Genomic DNA, 13,061 nt, shown 5'->3' with positions numbered 1-13,061 from the left:
GGCTGACATTACAGTTTTCTGAATTCCCAGTTTTCATTGAGGCAGCATAAGACTCCTCTCTCAGCCCTGAGGTCTTCCTTGATTTGAAGTTGAAAGGGAAGAGCTGTCATCTACAGTACTACAGTGCCTTGTGAAAGTATTTGGCCCTCTCGAACTTTTCAACATTTCGCCACATTTCAGGCTTCAAACAAAGATATAAAATTAAATATTTTTGTCAAGAATCAACAACAAGTGGGACACAATCATGAAGTGAATTGAAATGTACTGGATATTTTGAACTTTTTTAACAAATAAAAAACTGAAAAGTGGGGTATGTAATATGATTTGGCCCCTTTACTTTCAGTGCAGCAAACTCACTCCAGAGGTTCAGTGAGGATCTCTGAATGATCCAATGTTGACTGATGATGATAAATAGAACCCACCTGTGTGTAATAAAGTCTCCGTATAAATGCACCTGCTCTGTGAAAGTCTCAGTGTTCTGGTTAAAGTGCAGAGAGCATCATGAAGACCAAGGAACACACTAGGCAGATCCGAGTTACTGTTGTGGAGAAGTTTAAAGCCAGATTTGGATACAACAACATTTCCCAAGCTTTAAACATCTCAAGGACCACTGTGCAAGCAATCATATTGAAATGAAAGGAGTATCAGACCACTGCAAATCTACCAAGACCCAACCGTCCCCCTAAACGTTCACCTCGAACAAGGAAAAGACTGATCAGAGATGCAGCCAAGAGGCCCATGATCCCTCTTGATGAGCTGCAGAGATCTACAGCTGAGGTGGGAGAGTCTGTCTATAGGACAACAATCAGTCGTACACTGCACAAATCTGGCCTTTATGGAAGAGTGGCAAGAAGAAAGCTATTTCTCAAAGATAGCCATAAAAAAATCTGGTTTAAAGTTTGCCACAAGCCACCTGGGAGACACACCAAACATGTGGAAGAAGGTGCTCTGGTCAGAAACCAAAATGGAACCTGTTGGCCACAATGCAAAACGATATGTTTGGTGTAAAAGCAACACAGCTCATCACCCTGAACACACCATCCCCACTGTCAAACACAGTGGTGGCAACCTCATGGCTTGGGCCTGCTTTTCTTCAGGTACAGGAAAGATGGTTAAAATTGATGGAAGATGAATGGACACAGGACCATTCTGGAAGAAAACCTGTTGGAGTGTGCAAAAGACCTGAGACTGGGACAGAAAGCTATCTTCCAACAGGACAATGATCCAAAACATGAAGTCAAATCTACAATGGAATGGTTCATAAATAAACATATCCAGGTGTTGGAATGGCCAACTCAGATTCTAGACCTGAATCCAATCGAGAATTTGTGGGCAGAGCTGCAGACTGCTGTTCACAAACGCTCTCCATCTAACCTCACTGAGCTCGAGCTGTTTTGCAAGGAAGAATGGGCAAGGATTTTAGTCTCTCGATGTGCAAAACTGTTAGAGACATTCAGAAAGTGACTTGCAGCTGTAATTGCAGCAAAAAGTGGCACTACAAAGTATTAATGCAAGGGGACCGAATAATATTGCATGCCCCACTTTTCTGGTTTTTGTTTGTTAAAAAAGTTTAAAATATCCAATCAATTTTGTTCCACTTCACGATTGTGTCCCACTTGTTCTTGATTCTTGACAAAACGTTTTATTTTATATCTTTATGTTTGAAGCCTGAAATGTGGCAAAAGATTGAAAAGTTCAAAGGGGCCAGGTACTTTCACAAGGCACTATATAGTTAGTTTGTAATGACTGCATTGAACCGCAAGACACAAAACGTGGCAAAAAATATGGATGTAAAATTAGCCATAAAACCAGATCAATGTAAATAAAAAAAAATAAAAAATATCAAATGCCCACAAATGTCTTGGACAAAAAAAAATACTGTAAAGAAACTTACCAACTTTCTCTTACTGCTTCGATGTCGCTCACCAGATTCTGTGCTAGACATATGCCAAAAATCTAAGAAATAAATCAAAATACACACGAGATAACTGCATTACAACTTTCCACATAAGAAAACATGTCTCAGTGAGTCTCACCTGTAATAATGCAATCCCAATAAATATGCCTGCCACCACTGTCAGGTTGTCTTGAAGCCACTTCTCAAATTGTGGGACGCACCCTTTAATGTAGATGTATGTCCTCTGTTCTGAGTCCTGAAAGGCCCAAACAGGCATCGAAAACGCAGTTTACATTTGCATTCAGGTCAGAGAGTACATTGCATTCAGTGAGGTACACTTGGCATTGTTGTTCAAGTTCTGGGTCTCAGAAGCTTTTCACAGTTGCTGCACTACTGTCACGAAGTTGTTCACACACACTAAACAGAATTCATCATACTTTTTTAGTGCTTTCCTGCTTTCCGGTTGAACATGCTTTGTGTTGGATTTTTCTTCACATTTTTAAGTCAAAGAAAACAAACTCAACCTTTCCTCACATTATGCTCCTGAGTGAGGGAGTGAGGCCAAAGCTAATGATGGGGGAGGGGTTTCAAATCCCACTGCATTGCTGCAGCATGAGTAATACCAAATCTGTACTGATGGGGATACATCTGCTGGATTTTGAGTGAACAGAAATCTACTGAAAGGACGACATTGTGCCCAGGGTGGAGAACCAAATGACCTCATGCATCAGAAGCAAACTAAATGAAACGACATTCACGAATAAAGTTCAGACGCCTTTCATGTTATCAAGCAGCAGTCAATTTTAAACCACATTTTCCATAAGGAATCCTCATTTTCATCGAGTTACTCACAGTTTTTGCTCGGATGTCGTAACCACACTGAGTGTTGATGACATCCTCCTAAGAAGAAAAAAAAAAACATTTAACTACCACCTCATCAGTACCGTATTTTAGTTTTTGCACATATATCATATACATATTTATACATATAGAAAGTTGATGCAAGAAATTTACATACATTGTACAAAAACACATTTAATTTTTTTGTCTGACTGAAGTCAAATCCAACTAAACCTCTCCTGGTTCTGTTCAGTCAGAATTACCCAAATTAATTTTCCCATATGTCTCAATAATGAGAGAGAGAATTTCTTAAGAGAATCTTAGATTGTTTTCTTCAAGGCAGAAAACGTATTGCCAGAAATGTTAAATTGCTCTTCATCATAGGGCTTCCCATGTTCTTATCTGCAGGTCATATTTTCACCGCCACATTACATATTTAGGTTTTCGGCTAACACAATTGATAAGTGGTTGTAAAAACAGGCACTTTAGGTTAATTGAACACTCTAAAGTCTCAGTAGGTGTGAATGTGTTGTTTATCTACTGTTTACCAGTTCAGGGTGTACCCCACCACTCACCCAAACTCAGTTGGGATAAGATCCAGCACATCCGTGAAGTTCTTCTGTGGCTCACTTGGTAGAGTGGGTTGTCCAGTGAATAGTTGCAGGTTCAAATCCAGTGTTCGACTGTCTTTTTGACCACTACGGCAATAAAATCCATCCATCCATTTTCTTAGCCGCTTATCCTTACAAAGGTCGCGGGGAGCGCTGGAGCCTATCCCAGCTGTCAAAGGGCAGAAGGTGGGGTACACCTGAACTGGGTGCCAGCCAATCGCAGGGCACATGGAGACAAATAGCTGCACTCACAATCACATCTAGGGCCAATTTAGAGTGTAGGGCAATACAGTGAACCCTAATTTGCTCCCAGCTGGCCTGACAGTGCCTTGCATGGTCCCAGCAAGTCGGCCATTGGTGTATGACTGTGGGTTTGAATGCGTTATATAAGTGCAGTCAATTAACCATTTCGTGAGGATAAGCATTACAGATGGATGGAGAGTCAAAAGTTGTTGGTGGAAATGATCATATATTATTAAGTACTGTAGTTTCATGTTCTCAAAAGTGCTTTGATGACATATAAGAATGACACAATGTCCGTTTTTGAATAGCCAATCAGACTCACCCAGTGAATGTTGAGTCATCTAAATGAACCTCAGAAGCAAAGTTGAACTTTGCCCGTTTCAACAGTTTAAAACGTGTTTTCCATAGCTGACACCATTAAAACTAGTGCTATTTTTTTGTAGAAAAAAAAAAGATGACCTCTAACATCTAACAGTTGTTTTTTTGAGTATTGGATTTTTTTTTTATATTTAGTGACTATTGCAGTGACGGCTTGGTGGGGCACTGAAAATGACATCGCGGAGATGACACATTTTTACAAGCAGTTGGTGGAGCACGGCCCCTAAATAGATTATTTTGTGTTTTTGTAGCATAAAGTAATCACACAAAATAGATGACGTTAATACTATCCAAGTGAAGTATGCAGAAAACAGTAATAAAAGGGAATTTACAATAATTGCCCCTTCGAAAGAATCCATCCAACTCAAAATTCCACTATTGTAAAGCAATTAGTAATTGTACAAACAATGATGTATTGTATGCTGTTTTGAATGCATCCTCAACATGGTTGCTTTGAGGGGAAATTTTTCTGGCAAGCTGGGGTGTCCCAAAATTTGTGGACGTCAAGCCTGACAACAGGTGGGACGCAGAATTAGCTATTTTTTTCCAGTAATGTTCTCTTTAACTCCAAATTGGACCACTTTGGGCATGGTCGACTTTGTACATTGACCTTTAAAAAAAAAAAAAAAAAAAAAAAATCTAACAAACCAGCTTCATGAGGGGTGAAACCTCCTGGAATACTAAGACTCATACCCAATTGATTGTAGACATTACAGGAATTCTCCTCCACATATACAAAAATACCTTGAACATTCCATTCAAACTGTGCTGAGCCTGCAGACGCTGAAATGACTAAACAGAGAGGCCTGGATGTCCTGTTGGACGCCAGCCTAAATATTTGACTGCAGCAGCCAGCTTCTGGAGGACACAGATAACCAAACTATCTGTAACAGGGAGGAGCCTTACAATTTCCTCTTAGAATACAAGCAGTCTAAATATTTCTACAGCTCATACCTTGACCTGGGCTAGTCTTTTAAAACTTCCAGTGCCTACATCTGCAAGATTGTTTTCGAATGAGTGGGAATAAACTGTGCAGGAATGAGAAAGGTACTGAACGAGAAAGACATACAGCTGGATCTTTGGTGCAGCAGGAAAAGGGCACACCACATTTCTCACGACTCGGGTTGGAATCGGTGCAGTTGAAATAGATGTTCAAATTCCAGTCGTCTGCTCCAAAAGCACCACAGCACTCCCACTGCAACAAGGTCAAAAGGGCAACACAACTGTTAGAGATGTTTTCAATAAATCCTAAAGTCAAGATAACCACCAAACTACATCTAAACAAACGGTGAAGCTCACATATTCTTGGGTGAAATCTATTAGGTTCTGCAGATCAATGTCATCCCTATAGGCCCGAATGTTGTTGTTGATAAAAAAGTTCAGCTGGTCCTTGATCCAGTCTTTGAAGACAAAGGCCAGGACTCCTGCTGTCAACTCCAGGAAGAAGATGATACCCAGGAACACCGAGAACTGAACACAGACAAAACAATTCTAGTCAGCCGATAGTTTGAAACAACAAGCAACACTTTTATTAGTTGCACACAATGTGTTCTAAAAAGACGCCTACAAATTTGAGCAGGAATGAGTTTTCTCGCAGTGCTCCAATGCAACCCGCGAATCCCAGAATAAACATCACCCCACCAACCACCAGGAAGAGCCATACTGGATCAAAGCCCCCGAGGTCCGTGATAGATGAAATGTTGGATAGGACACCCTAGTGTGGAAGTCAAAGAAAAAATAAACAAGGAGAGAGAAAGAGAGAGAGAAACCAAAATGAGCTTTATGTCATTTGAGCTTGTTGTCAACACACTCATCAATGTTTACTTCAAGGAGAACTCTAGTTTAACTGACTGAAAGTCTCTGATCTGGGATCATAATGGCTAAAAGGTGGGGTAGGTTTTATTCAGTCCCAGAATTTAGTCTATTATCAGGGTCATGAATGCAGACACAAAAAACTAAAAATCCAACCTTAATCTCATGAGATGTGATAACGAGATGAATTAAATTGAATTGAATTCAGGACATTGGAATCCCGTTTGAACCTCCAAACAAACTGGGTAATTGTCCAGATGAATAGTAGGGAAAATGTAATCTTCATATTGAAAACAATATATATTTAGGTTGCCATAGCAAAATTTGTCACCAGTACATTGAACAAAAATAACAAAATCAACAATATACAGTGAAGAAAATAAGTATTTCAAAACCCTGCTATATTGCAAGTTCTCCCAATTAGAAACCATGGAGGGGTCTGAAATTTTCATCATAAGTGCATGTCCACTGTGAGAGTGATAATCTAAAAAGAAAAATCCAGAAATAACAATGTATGATTTTTTTTTAATGATTTATTTGTGTGATACAGCAGCAAATGAGTATTTGAACACCTGAGAAAACCAATGTTAATATTTGGTACAGTAGCCTTTGTTTGCTATTACAGAGGTCAAACGTTTCCAGTAGTTGTTCACCGGGTTTGCACACATTGCAGGACGGATTTTGTCCCACTCCTGCACACAGATCTTCTCGAGATCAGACAGGTTTCTGGGCTGTCGCTGAGAAACGCTGAGTTTCAGCTCCCTCCAATGATTTTCTATTGGGTTTAGATCTGGAAACTGCCTATGCCACACAAGAACCTTGATATGCTTCTTATGGAGCCACTCCTTGATTTTCCTGGCTGTGTGCTTTGGGTCATTGTCATGTTGAAATGACCCATCTTCAATGCTCTGACTGAGGGAAAGAGGTTGTTCCCCAAAATCTCACAATACATGGCCACGATCATCCTCTCCTTAATACAGTGCAGTTGTCCTGTCTCATGTGCAGGAAAACACCCCAAAAGTATGATGCTACCACCCCCATGCTTCACATTAGGGATGGTGTTATTGGGATGGAACTCATCATTCGTCTTCCTCCAAACACAGATAGTGGAATGATGACCAAAAAGTTCCATTTTGGTCTCATCTGACCACAATGACTCTGAATCCTCTGTATCATCCAAATGGTCATTGGCAAACTTGAGACGAGCATTGACATGTGCTAGTTTAAGCAATGGAACCTTCCGTGCCATGCATGATTTCAAACAATGACATCTTAGTGTATTACCAAGAGTCACCTTGCAGGGTTCATACTCAGTCTGACCCAAAAAATTTAAGGGCCTTTTAGGGGCATTCTTAGGGGTTGAGACGAAAAATTTAGGGCCGACACGGAAAAAAATTAGGGCTGACACGAAAAATTTAGGGCCATCGTGGGAAATCAAGAGTAAGGAAAAAAGACTCACCCAATGGTGCCATCAACCGTTCTTGGTTCATCAAATGTTCCAGTACTTCAGTACCTGTAAGTGAACACCTGTCGCCCCTTGTGGTAGTTCTCATTGATATGACCATTGTCAATGTCTTCACATAACAATCTACAGAAAAACAGATTCTAACTACAATTGCAACTATATACACAAATATCTTCTACTGATGTCTGTCTCAGCACCCCTACTCTGGCTCCTTGAGCCTACCCAGTGCCTCCTCTGTTTGTTGCTGCAGAGGTGCCAAAGTGGCTCTCTTGTCCTTTGCTCTGCCTCTGAGTGCATTGGCCTCGGTGATAAACCTCAGATTCCTCTTTTCTTCTGCCTCCTCACACAGCCTGTCAGCCTTCTCAAAAAGTGTAGATATGTCAGTCTCTATTCTGGCTTTTTTGGCTTTGAGGCAGTAGAGATGAAAAGTGGGCAGCGATGCCAAATGTAGACAGGTACGAAGTCTTCCTTTTTCCACAGTCACTTAGCAATGTCACTGTCTGGGAACATGACTGCAAACACTTTTGAATTATTTTCACAAGATTTGTAACTGTAATGGTTGCAGATCACTTTTAAAGTCCAGACGATCTCTGCCTTTAATGAGTCCGTCTTCGTGTATTGAACTACATTCATAAAGCCTGACTTCCGGCTGGTTGAAGTCGATGACTGGACAACTGTAGGTGCGCATGCACTGCTAGTACCACTGCCTGAAGTTGATGCTTCACTATCTTGATATTTTAGAAACAGATTCATACCAACGGAAGATGAGAGAGTCTTCGCCAAATCAACGTCTCTCCTGTTTTTCCGGTGCGACTCCAGCGCTTTGACGCCCATCTTTTCAAGCTGGTAATCTGCTTGCACAGATGGCAGTAAAACATGTGCCGATCTTTTGGATCTCGACGAACCCAGCTCCCAAACTCCTTTCAACCCAGGCATATTGAAAAATGCACTTCCCCATGATACAAGTGGATCGATGAAAGAACTACACTACGTCGTAACGAAGACGAATTGAAATGCCTACTCACGGAAACAAACAATGGAATATCGACAAGATGGCGACAAGTTGTCAAACGGTGACTTCCGTTGACAATTTCCGGCTGTTTTGGATGCCAAACGGATCGCTATTTTTTAAAAATAAAAGATAATTTTTCTGGGGAGAATTTTGGCGGTAGAGGTCCTCCCTTTGACTTTTTTTAATTTAAGCCCTTTTTAGGGGCTTGACCATTTTTCGCGGATTTTTAAGGACTTTCAGGAGCCCTTAAATGCACCTTCGAAAATTTAGGGGTTTTTAGGGACTTTTAGGGCCGCGTGCGAACCCAGCCTTGGAAATGGTGGTCACAGCTCTTTTCATGTCATTGACCAAGTCCTGTTGTGTGGTCCTGGGCTGATTCCTCACCTTTCTAAGGATTATTGAGGCCCCATATCTTGAATGGGGCTCCACTCCGATGGATATTGACCGTCATGTTTAGCTTCTTCTATTTTCTAATGATTGCTCCCACATTGGACCTTTTTTTCACCAAGCCCCTTGGCAATTTCACTGTAGCCCTTTCCAGCTGTGTGGAGTTGTACAATTTATTCTCTGGTGTCTTTGGACAGCTCTTTGGTCTTGGCCAGGTTACAAGTTTGAGTCTTACTGATTGTATGGGGTGGAGAGGTGTCTTTATGCAGCTAATGACCTCATACTGATACATCTGATTCAGGATAATACATGGAGTGGAGGTGGACTTTTAAAGGTGGACTAACAGGTCTTTGAGGGTCAGAATTCTATCTGAGAGACAGGTGTTCAAAAACTTTTTTGCAGCTATATCACACAAATATATCGTTATAAAATCATACATTGTGATTTCTGTTTTTTTCTTTTTAAATTATCTCTCTCACAGTGGACATGCACCTACAATGAAAATTTCAGATGCCACCATGATTTCTAAGTTGGAGAACTTGCAATATATCAGGGTGTTCAAATACTAATTTTCTTCACTGTACTGTACAATACATATAATAATTGATTACCCCCCACTACCACCAAAAAAAACCATGCCAGCACGAGTTAAAATATTTTACTCTCATTAATATTGAGTTTGTGCAAGAAAAAATAAACAGGATACTCAATCAATGCGAAGGAGGCAGCATATTCAATGAAATTATTCTGAACTCCAAACGGTCTTTAACGCTCCAATGTATGAGAAGTGTTGTAACACTAAATCTTGTCCATCACTTTTCTGACAGGCAGTGTCCTTCATGAGTAAAAATTTTCTAGACAATAAAAATCTTTTTTAGAGTTTTTAGTGAGAGCAGTGAGCATAGATACATTTCAGTAAGCCTGTTTTATTCAAACTCTACCGCTGTAATGCTTCAATAAGAAGCGCAATTGTGTCAACATCAACGCTAGGTGTGCAGATTCTTTTTGCATTTCATCGGGTAATTTTATTTCAGCCAGCTCAGCATTCACCATAGCTAGTGGCTGGCACTGTAGTTCAATATTTTAAATCCTTGAGAGTGTAATTATTAGTGATTGAACATGATTTCAGGGTGGTGTTGATATTGGTGCACAACTGTCCATAACGGCAATATTTTGTCACTACAGTCCTGGTATATACCAAATTTTTTGTGAGAGTGATAAGATGAGGGCTTTAACGAATTAGTATTCAAATTTTACACCCCTTTATTCAAAAACATCACATTATTTCAAATTGACAACGCAGAAAATACACAAACTGATTATGATTCAGTTACTGGTTTAGTCCGTAACATATTTCTTCTTCTTTTTCTTTCGGCTTGTCCTGTTAGGGGTCGCCACAGCATGTCATCTTTTGCCATCTAAGCCTATCTTCGGCATCTTCCTCTCTAACCCCAACTGCCCTCATGTCTTCCCTCACCACGTCCATAAACCTTCTTTTTGGTCTTCCTCTCGCTCTTTTGCCTGGCAGCTCCATCCTCAGCACCCTTCCACCAATATACTCACTCTCTCGCCTCTGAACATGTCCAAACCATCGAAGTCTGCTCTCTCGAATCTTGTGTCCAAAACATCCAACTTTGGCTGTCCCTCTAATGAGCTCATTTCTAATCCCTTCCAACCTGGTCACTCCGAGCGAGAACCTCAACATCTTCATTTCTGCCACCTCCAGTTCTTCTTCCTGTTGGACCCGTTTCTTCACTTCCTTACCACACTCACCATTGCTCTGGATTGTTGACCCTCACTATCTCTTCTCCCTCTAGCCTCACTCTTCCCCCTCCACCTCTCTCATTCACGCACAGATATTCTGTTTTACTTCGGCTAATCTTCATTCCTCTCCTTTCCAGTGCATGCTCCATCTTTCTAATTGTTCCTCTGCATGCTCCCTGCTTTCACTGGATATCACAATATCATCTGCGAACATCATGGTCCAAGGGGATTCCAGTCTAACCTGATCTGTCAGCCTATCCATTACCACTGCAAACAGGAGGGGGCTCAGAGCTGATCCCTGATGCAGTCCCACCTCCACCTTAAATTCTTCTGTCACACCTAAGGCACACCTCACCATTGTTCTGCTGCCATCATACATGTCCTGTACTATTTTAACATACTTCTCTGCCACACCAGACTTACGCATGCAGTACCACAGCTCCTCTCTTGAAACTCTGTCATAGGCTTTCTCGAGATCCACAAAGACACAATGTAGCTCCTTCTGACTTTCTCTGTACTTTCCCACTAGCATCCTCAAGGCAAATAATGCATCTGTGGTACTCTTTCTAGGCATGAAACCATACTGTTGCTCGTAGATACTTACTTCTGTCCTGAGTCTAGCCTCAACATTCTGTGGCTCATCAACTTTATTCCTATATGATTCCCACAGCTCTATACATCGCCTTTGTTCTTAAAAATGGGAACTAGAACATTTTTCCTCCATTCTCCAGGCATCTTTTCGCCCAGTAATATTCTGTTGAATAAGTTGTTAAAAAAACTCCACAGCCATCTCTCCAAATTGTTTCCATAACTCTTCCGGTATGTCATCAGGACCAACTGCCTTTCCATTTTTCATCCTTTGTAGTGCCTTTCTGACTTTCCCCTTACTCATCATTGCCACTTCCTGGTCCTTCAAACTTGCCTCTTCAACTCTTCCGTAAATCCGTAACATGTTTGAAAATGTTAAATATCTACACTCACGATCATCTTGCTGTGGTTCGCACCCCTAAATCCCCTTGTCTGCCCTGTCCTTCTGTCATTGAAAACACTTTTGTGTCTGGCTGCATTTTCAATAAACATGAGAATACAGGGCCCCACAAACATGGCCAAAATAATAATAACAATTATTTTAATTAATTTTGAAATTACGATTTTTCCTCATGATTGGGAAAAATCTTTATTTTTAGTGCACTACTTTTAAAGAAACAATATGTCACAGTATTCTCTTCAAAAATTAATTTTTAAATAAGAATAAAAAAGATGATAATTACAATTTTGAACATTGGCCTTTGGTGGAAGAAAAAAAAGTGACTGAATTTGTGTATGTAAATTATAATAGGAAACTATTAATCCATGGACACCAACCTTTTCGCTCCATGCCCACAATCCTATGCCAAGGAATGCCACTCCAAGGAACTGCACGGGAGGAAATAAGAAAAAGTGAACTATTATTCCACGTATTCTTATTTTATGTGACGTTTGATGTGTCGTTCAGAATGAGATGGCTTGAGTGGACGTAGCCATTAAAAATAAAAAATAATCAGAAAATGGCCTACTGACAAATTCAGCATCATTTCACCTTTACCTGTGACCTGGGTAAATTGGGGGTAAAAAAAAATTTCATTTGACTTTTCAGAGACCCGTGGTTTCAATAAATTCAGTCTTTCTTGTTCTACGGTTATCATCACGCCTCACACCAATTTACCAAAAATTATTAAAAAAAAAAAAATCTAAGAACAACCAAAATGCAGTGCGGATCTCGTTGATTTTTGGAGCGATTTGACAAGTATATTTTCGCTAAAAAGGTTGGTTGAACTCTGTTGTTGTCGTTTTTGACACCGAACCTAGACATAAATCTGGTTTGGGTGATGCAGTTAATAAGAAATCTTACGAATTGTACCTTTTAACGTAACAAGAGCCTGACAGTGCGATTAATGAGAAGAAAAGTGAAACTATCCCTCCACTTTACAAGAGTGTTGGTAGATGGATGTCAACAAAAGGCATCCGATGGCTGATGGAGGCAGCAAGTGCACCCTAAGCAAGCTTTGTTGCAGCGATGAAATCATTGAGGCGACTCGAAAACCATGAAAGCTCCCATAAAAGAACATAAAAGATGTCCCATAGGAATCTCGTTCCAGGCCCGAAGACGCATAAGCAAGCGGTGCACTTACCCAGAATATGATGTTGAATCCAAAAATGAAATACTTAATGCAGCAGCTCACTTCGTGCGCCTTGAAATGCTTTCCTGACATCATTTTGGGACGCTTTGTTCACTTGAACGCCGACCGACCTCAATGGTTGGAAATCACATCGGCTGTACTCTCCTGCAAAAAAAAAAAAAAGAAAAAAAAAAAAAAAGAATCGCTCGAGGAAAGAGCCGTTTTATTTTGTTTTAACGGCGACAAACAGCTGCTTTAGCGTGTGATTCCAAACATGATCCGGTTCGGCGCTAACGAAACGCGCAGTGATGAGCGTTTACACTTTCGTCTCTCGTCAACTATCACTTTACGAAAAATAAGAGTTGAGAAAACGTGGGGGCGAGATTAACAGCACGGAATTCAAGAAGATTAAATTCGCTGTTTTTCTATTTGAGCCATAATCTTGACAATCATGGCTGTGTGATTGACATGCTTGGGAACAAATGAGGGTTCA

General features: G+C 40.5%; 1 protein-coding gene across 5 annotated transcripts in view; it reads right to left on the bottom strand.

Annotated features, from left to right (window-relative positions):
* Positions 1–13,046, bottom strand: part of LOC133505565 (tetraspanin-5) — a 25,804-nt gene extending 12,758 nt beyond the window's left edge. For 2 of the 5 annotated variants that reach the window (XR_009796274.1, XR_009796273.1), the window contains exons 1-8: positions 12,581–13,044; positions 11,775–11,825; positions 5,537–5,683; positions 5,269–5,439; positions 5,039–5,164; positions 2,750–2,797; positions 2,037–2,153; positions 1,895–1,988 (exon numbers count right to left, since the gene is read on the bottom strand). Coding sequence is in view for 3 of the 5 variants with exons in the window: in XM_061828696.1 (XP_061684680.1) it covers positions 1,895–1,956; positions 2,037–2,153; positions 2,750–2,797; positions 5,039–5,164; positions 5,269–5,439; positions 5,537–5,683; positions 11,775–11,825; positions 12,581–12,664 (806 nt within the window). In the remaining 2 variants the exon portion in view is untranslated. Of the gene's footprint in view, positions 1–1,890; positions 1,989–2,036; positions 2,154–2,749; positions 2,798–5,038; positions 5,165–5,268; positions 5,440–5,536; positions 5,684–11,774; positions 11,826–12,580 lie in introns of those variants that run through there. The other 3 variants (XM_061828696.1, XM_061828697.1, XM_061828699.1) reach the window with 3 other exon arrangements.
* Positions 13,047–13,061: the final 15 nt, after the last annotated feature.

Source organism: Syngnathoides biaculeatus, chromosome 9 (assembly GCF_019802595.1).
Source record: "Syngnathoides biaculeatus isolate LvHL_M chromosome 9, ASM1980259v1, whole genome shotgun sequence".
NCBI lineage: Eukaryota > Metazoa > Chordata > Actinopteri > Syngnathiformes > Syngnathidae > Syngnathoides > Syngnathoides biaculeatus.
This window is presented reverse-complemented; position numbering and strand designations above follow the sequence as displayed.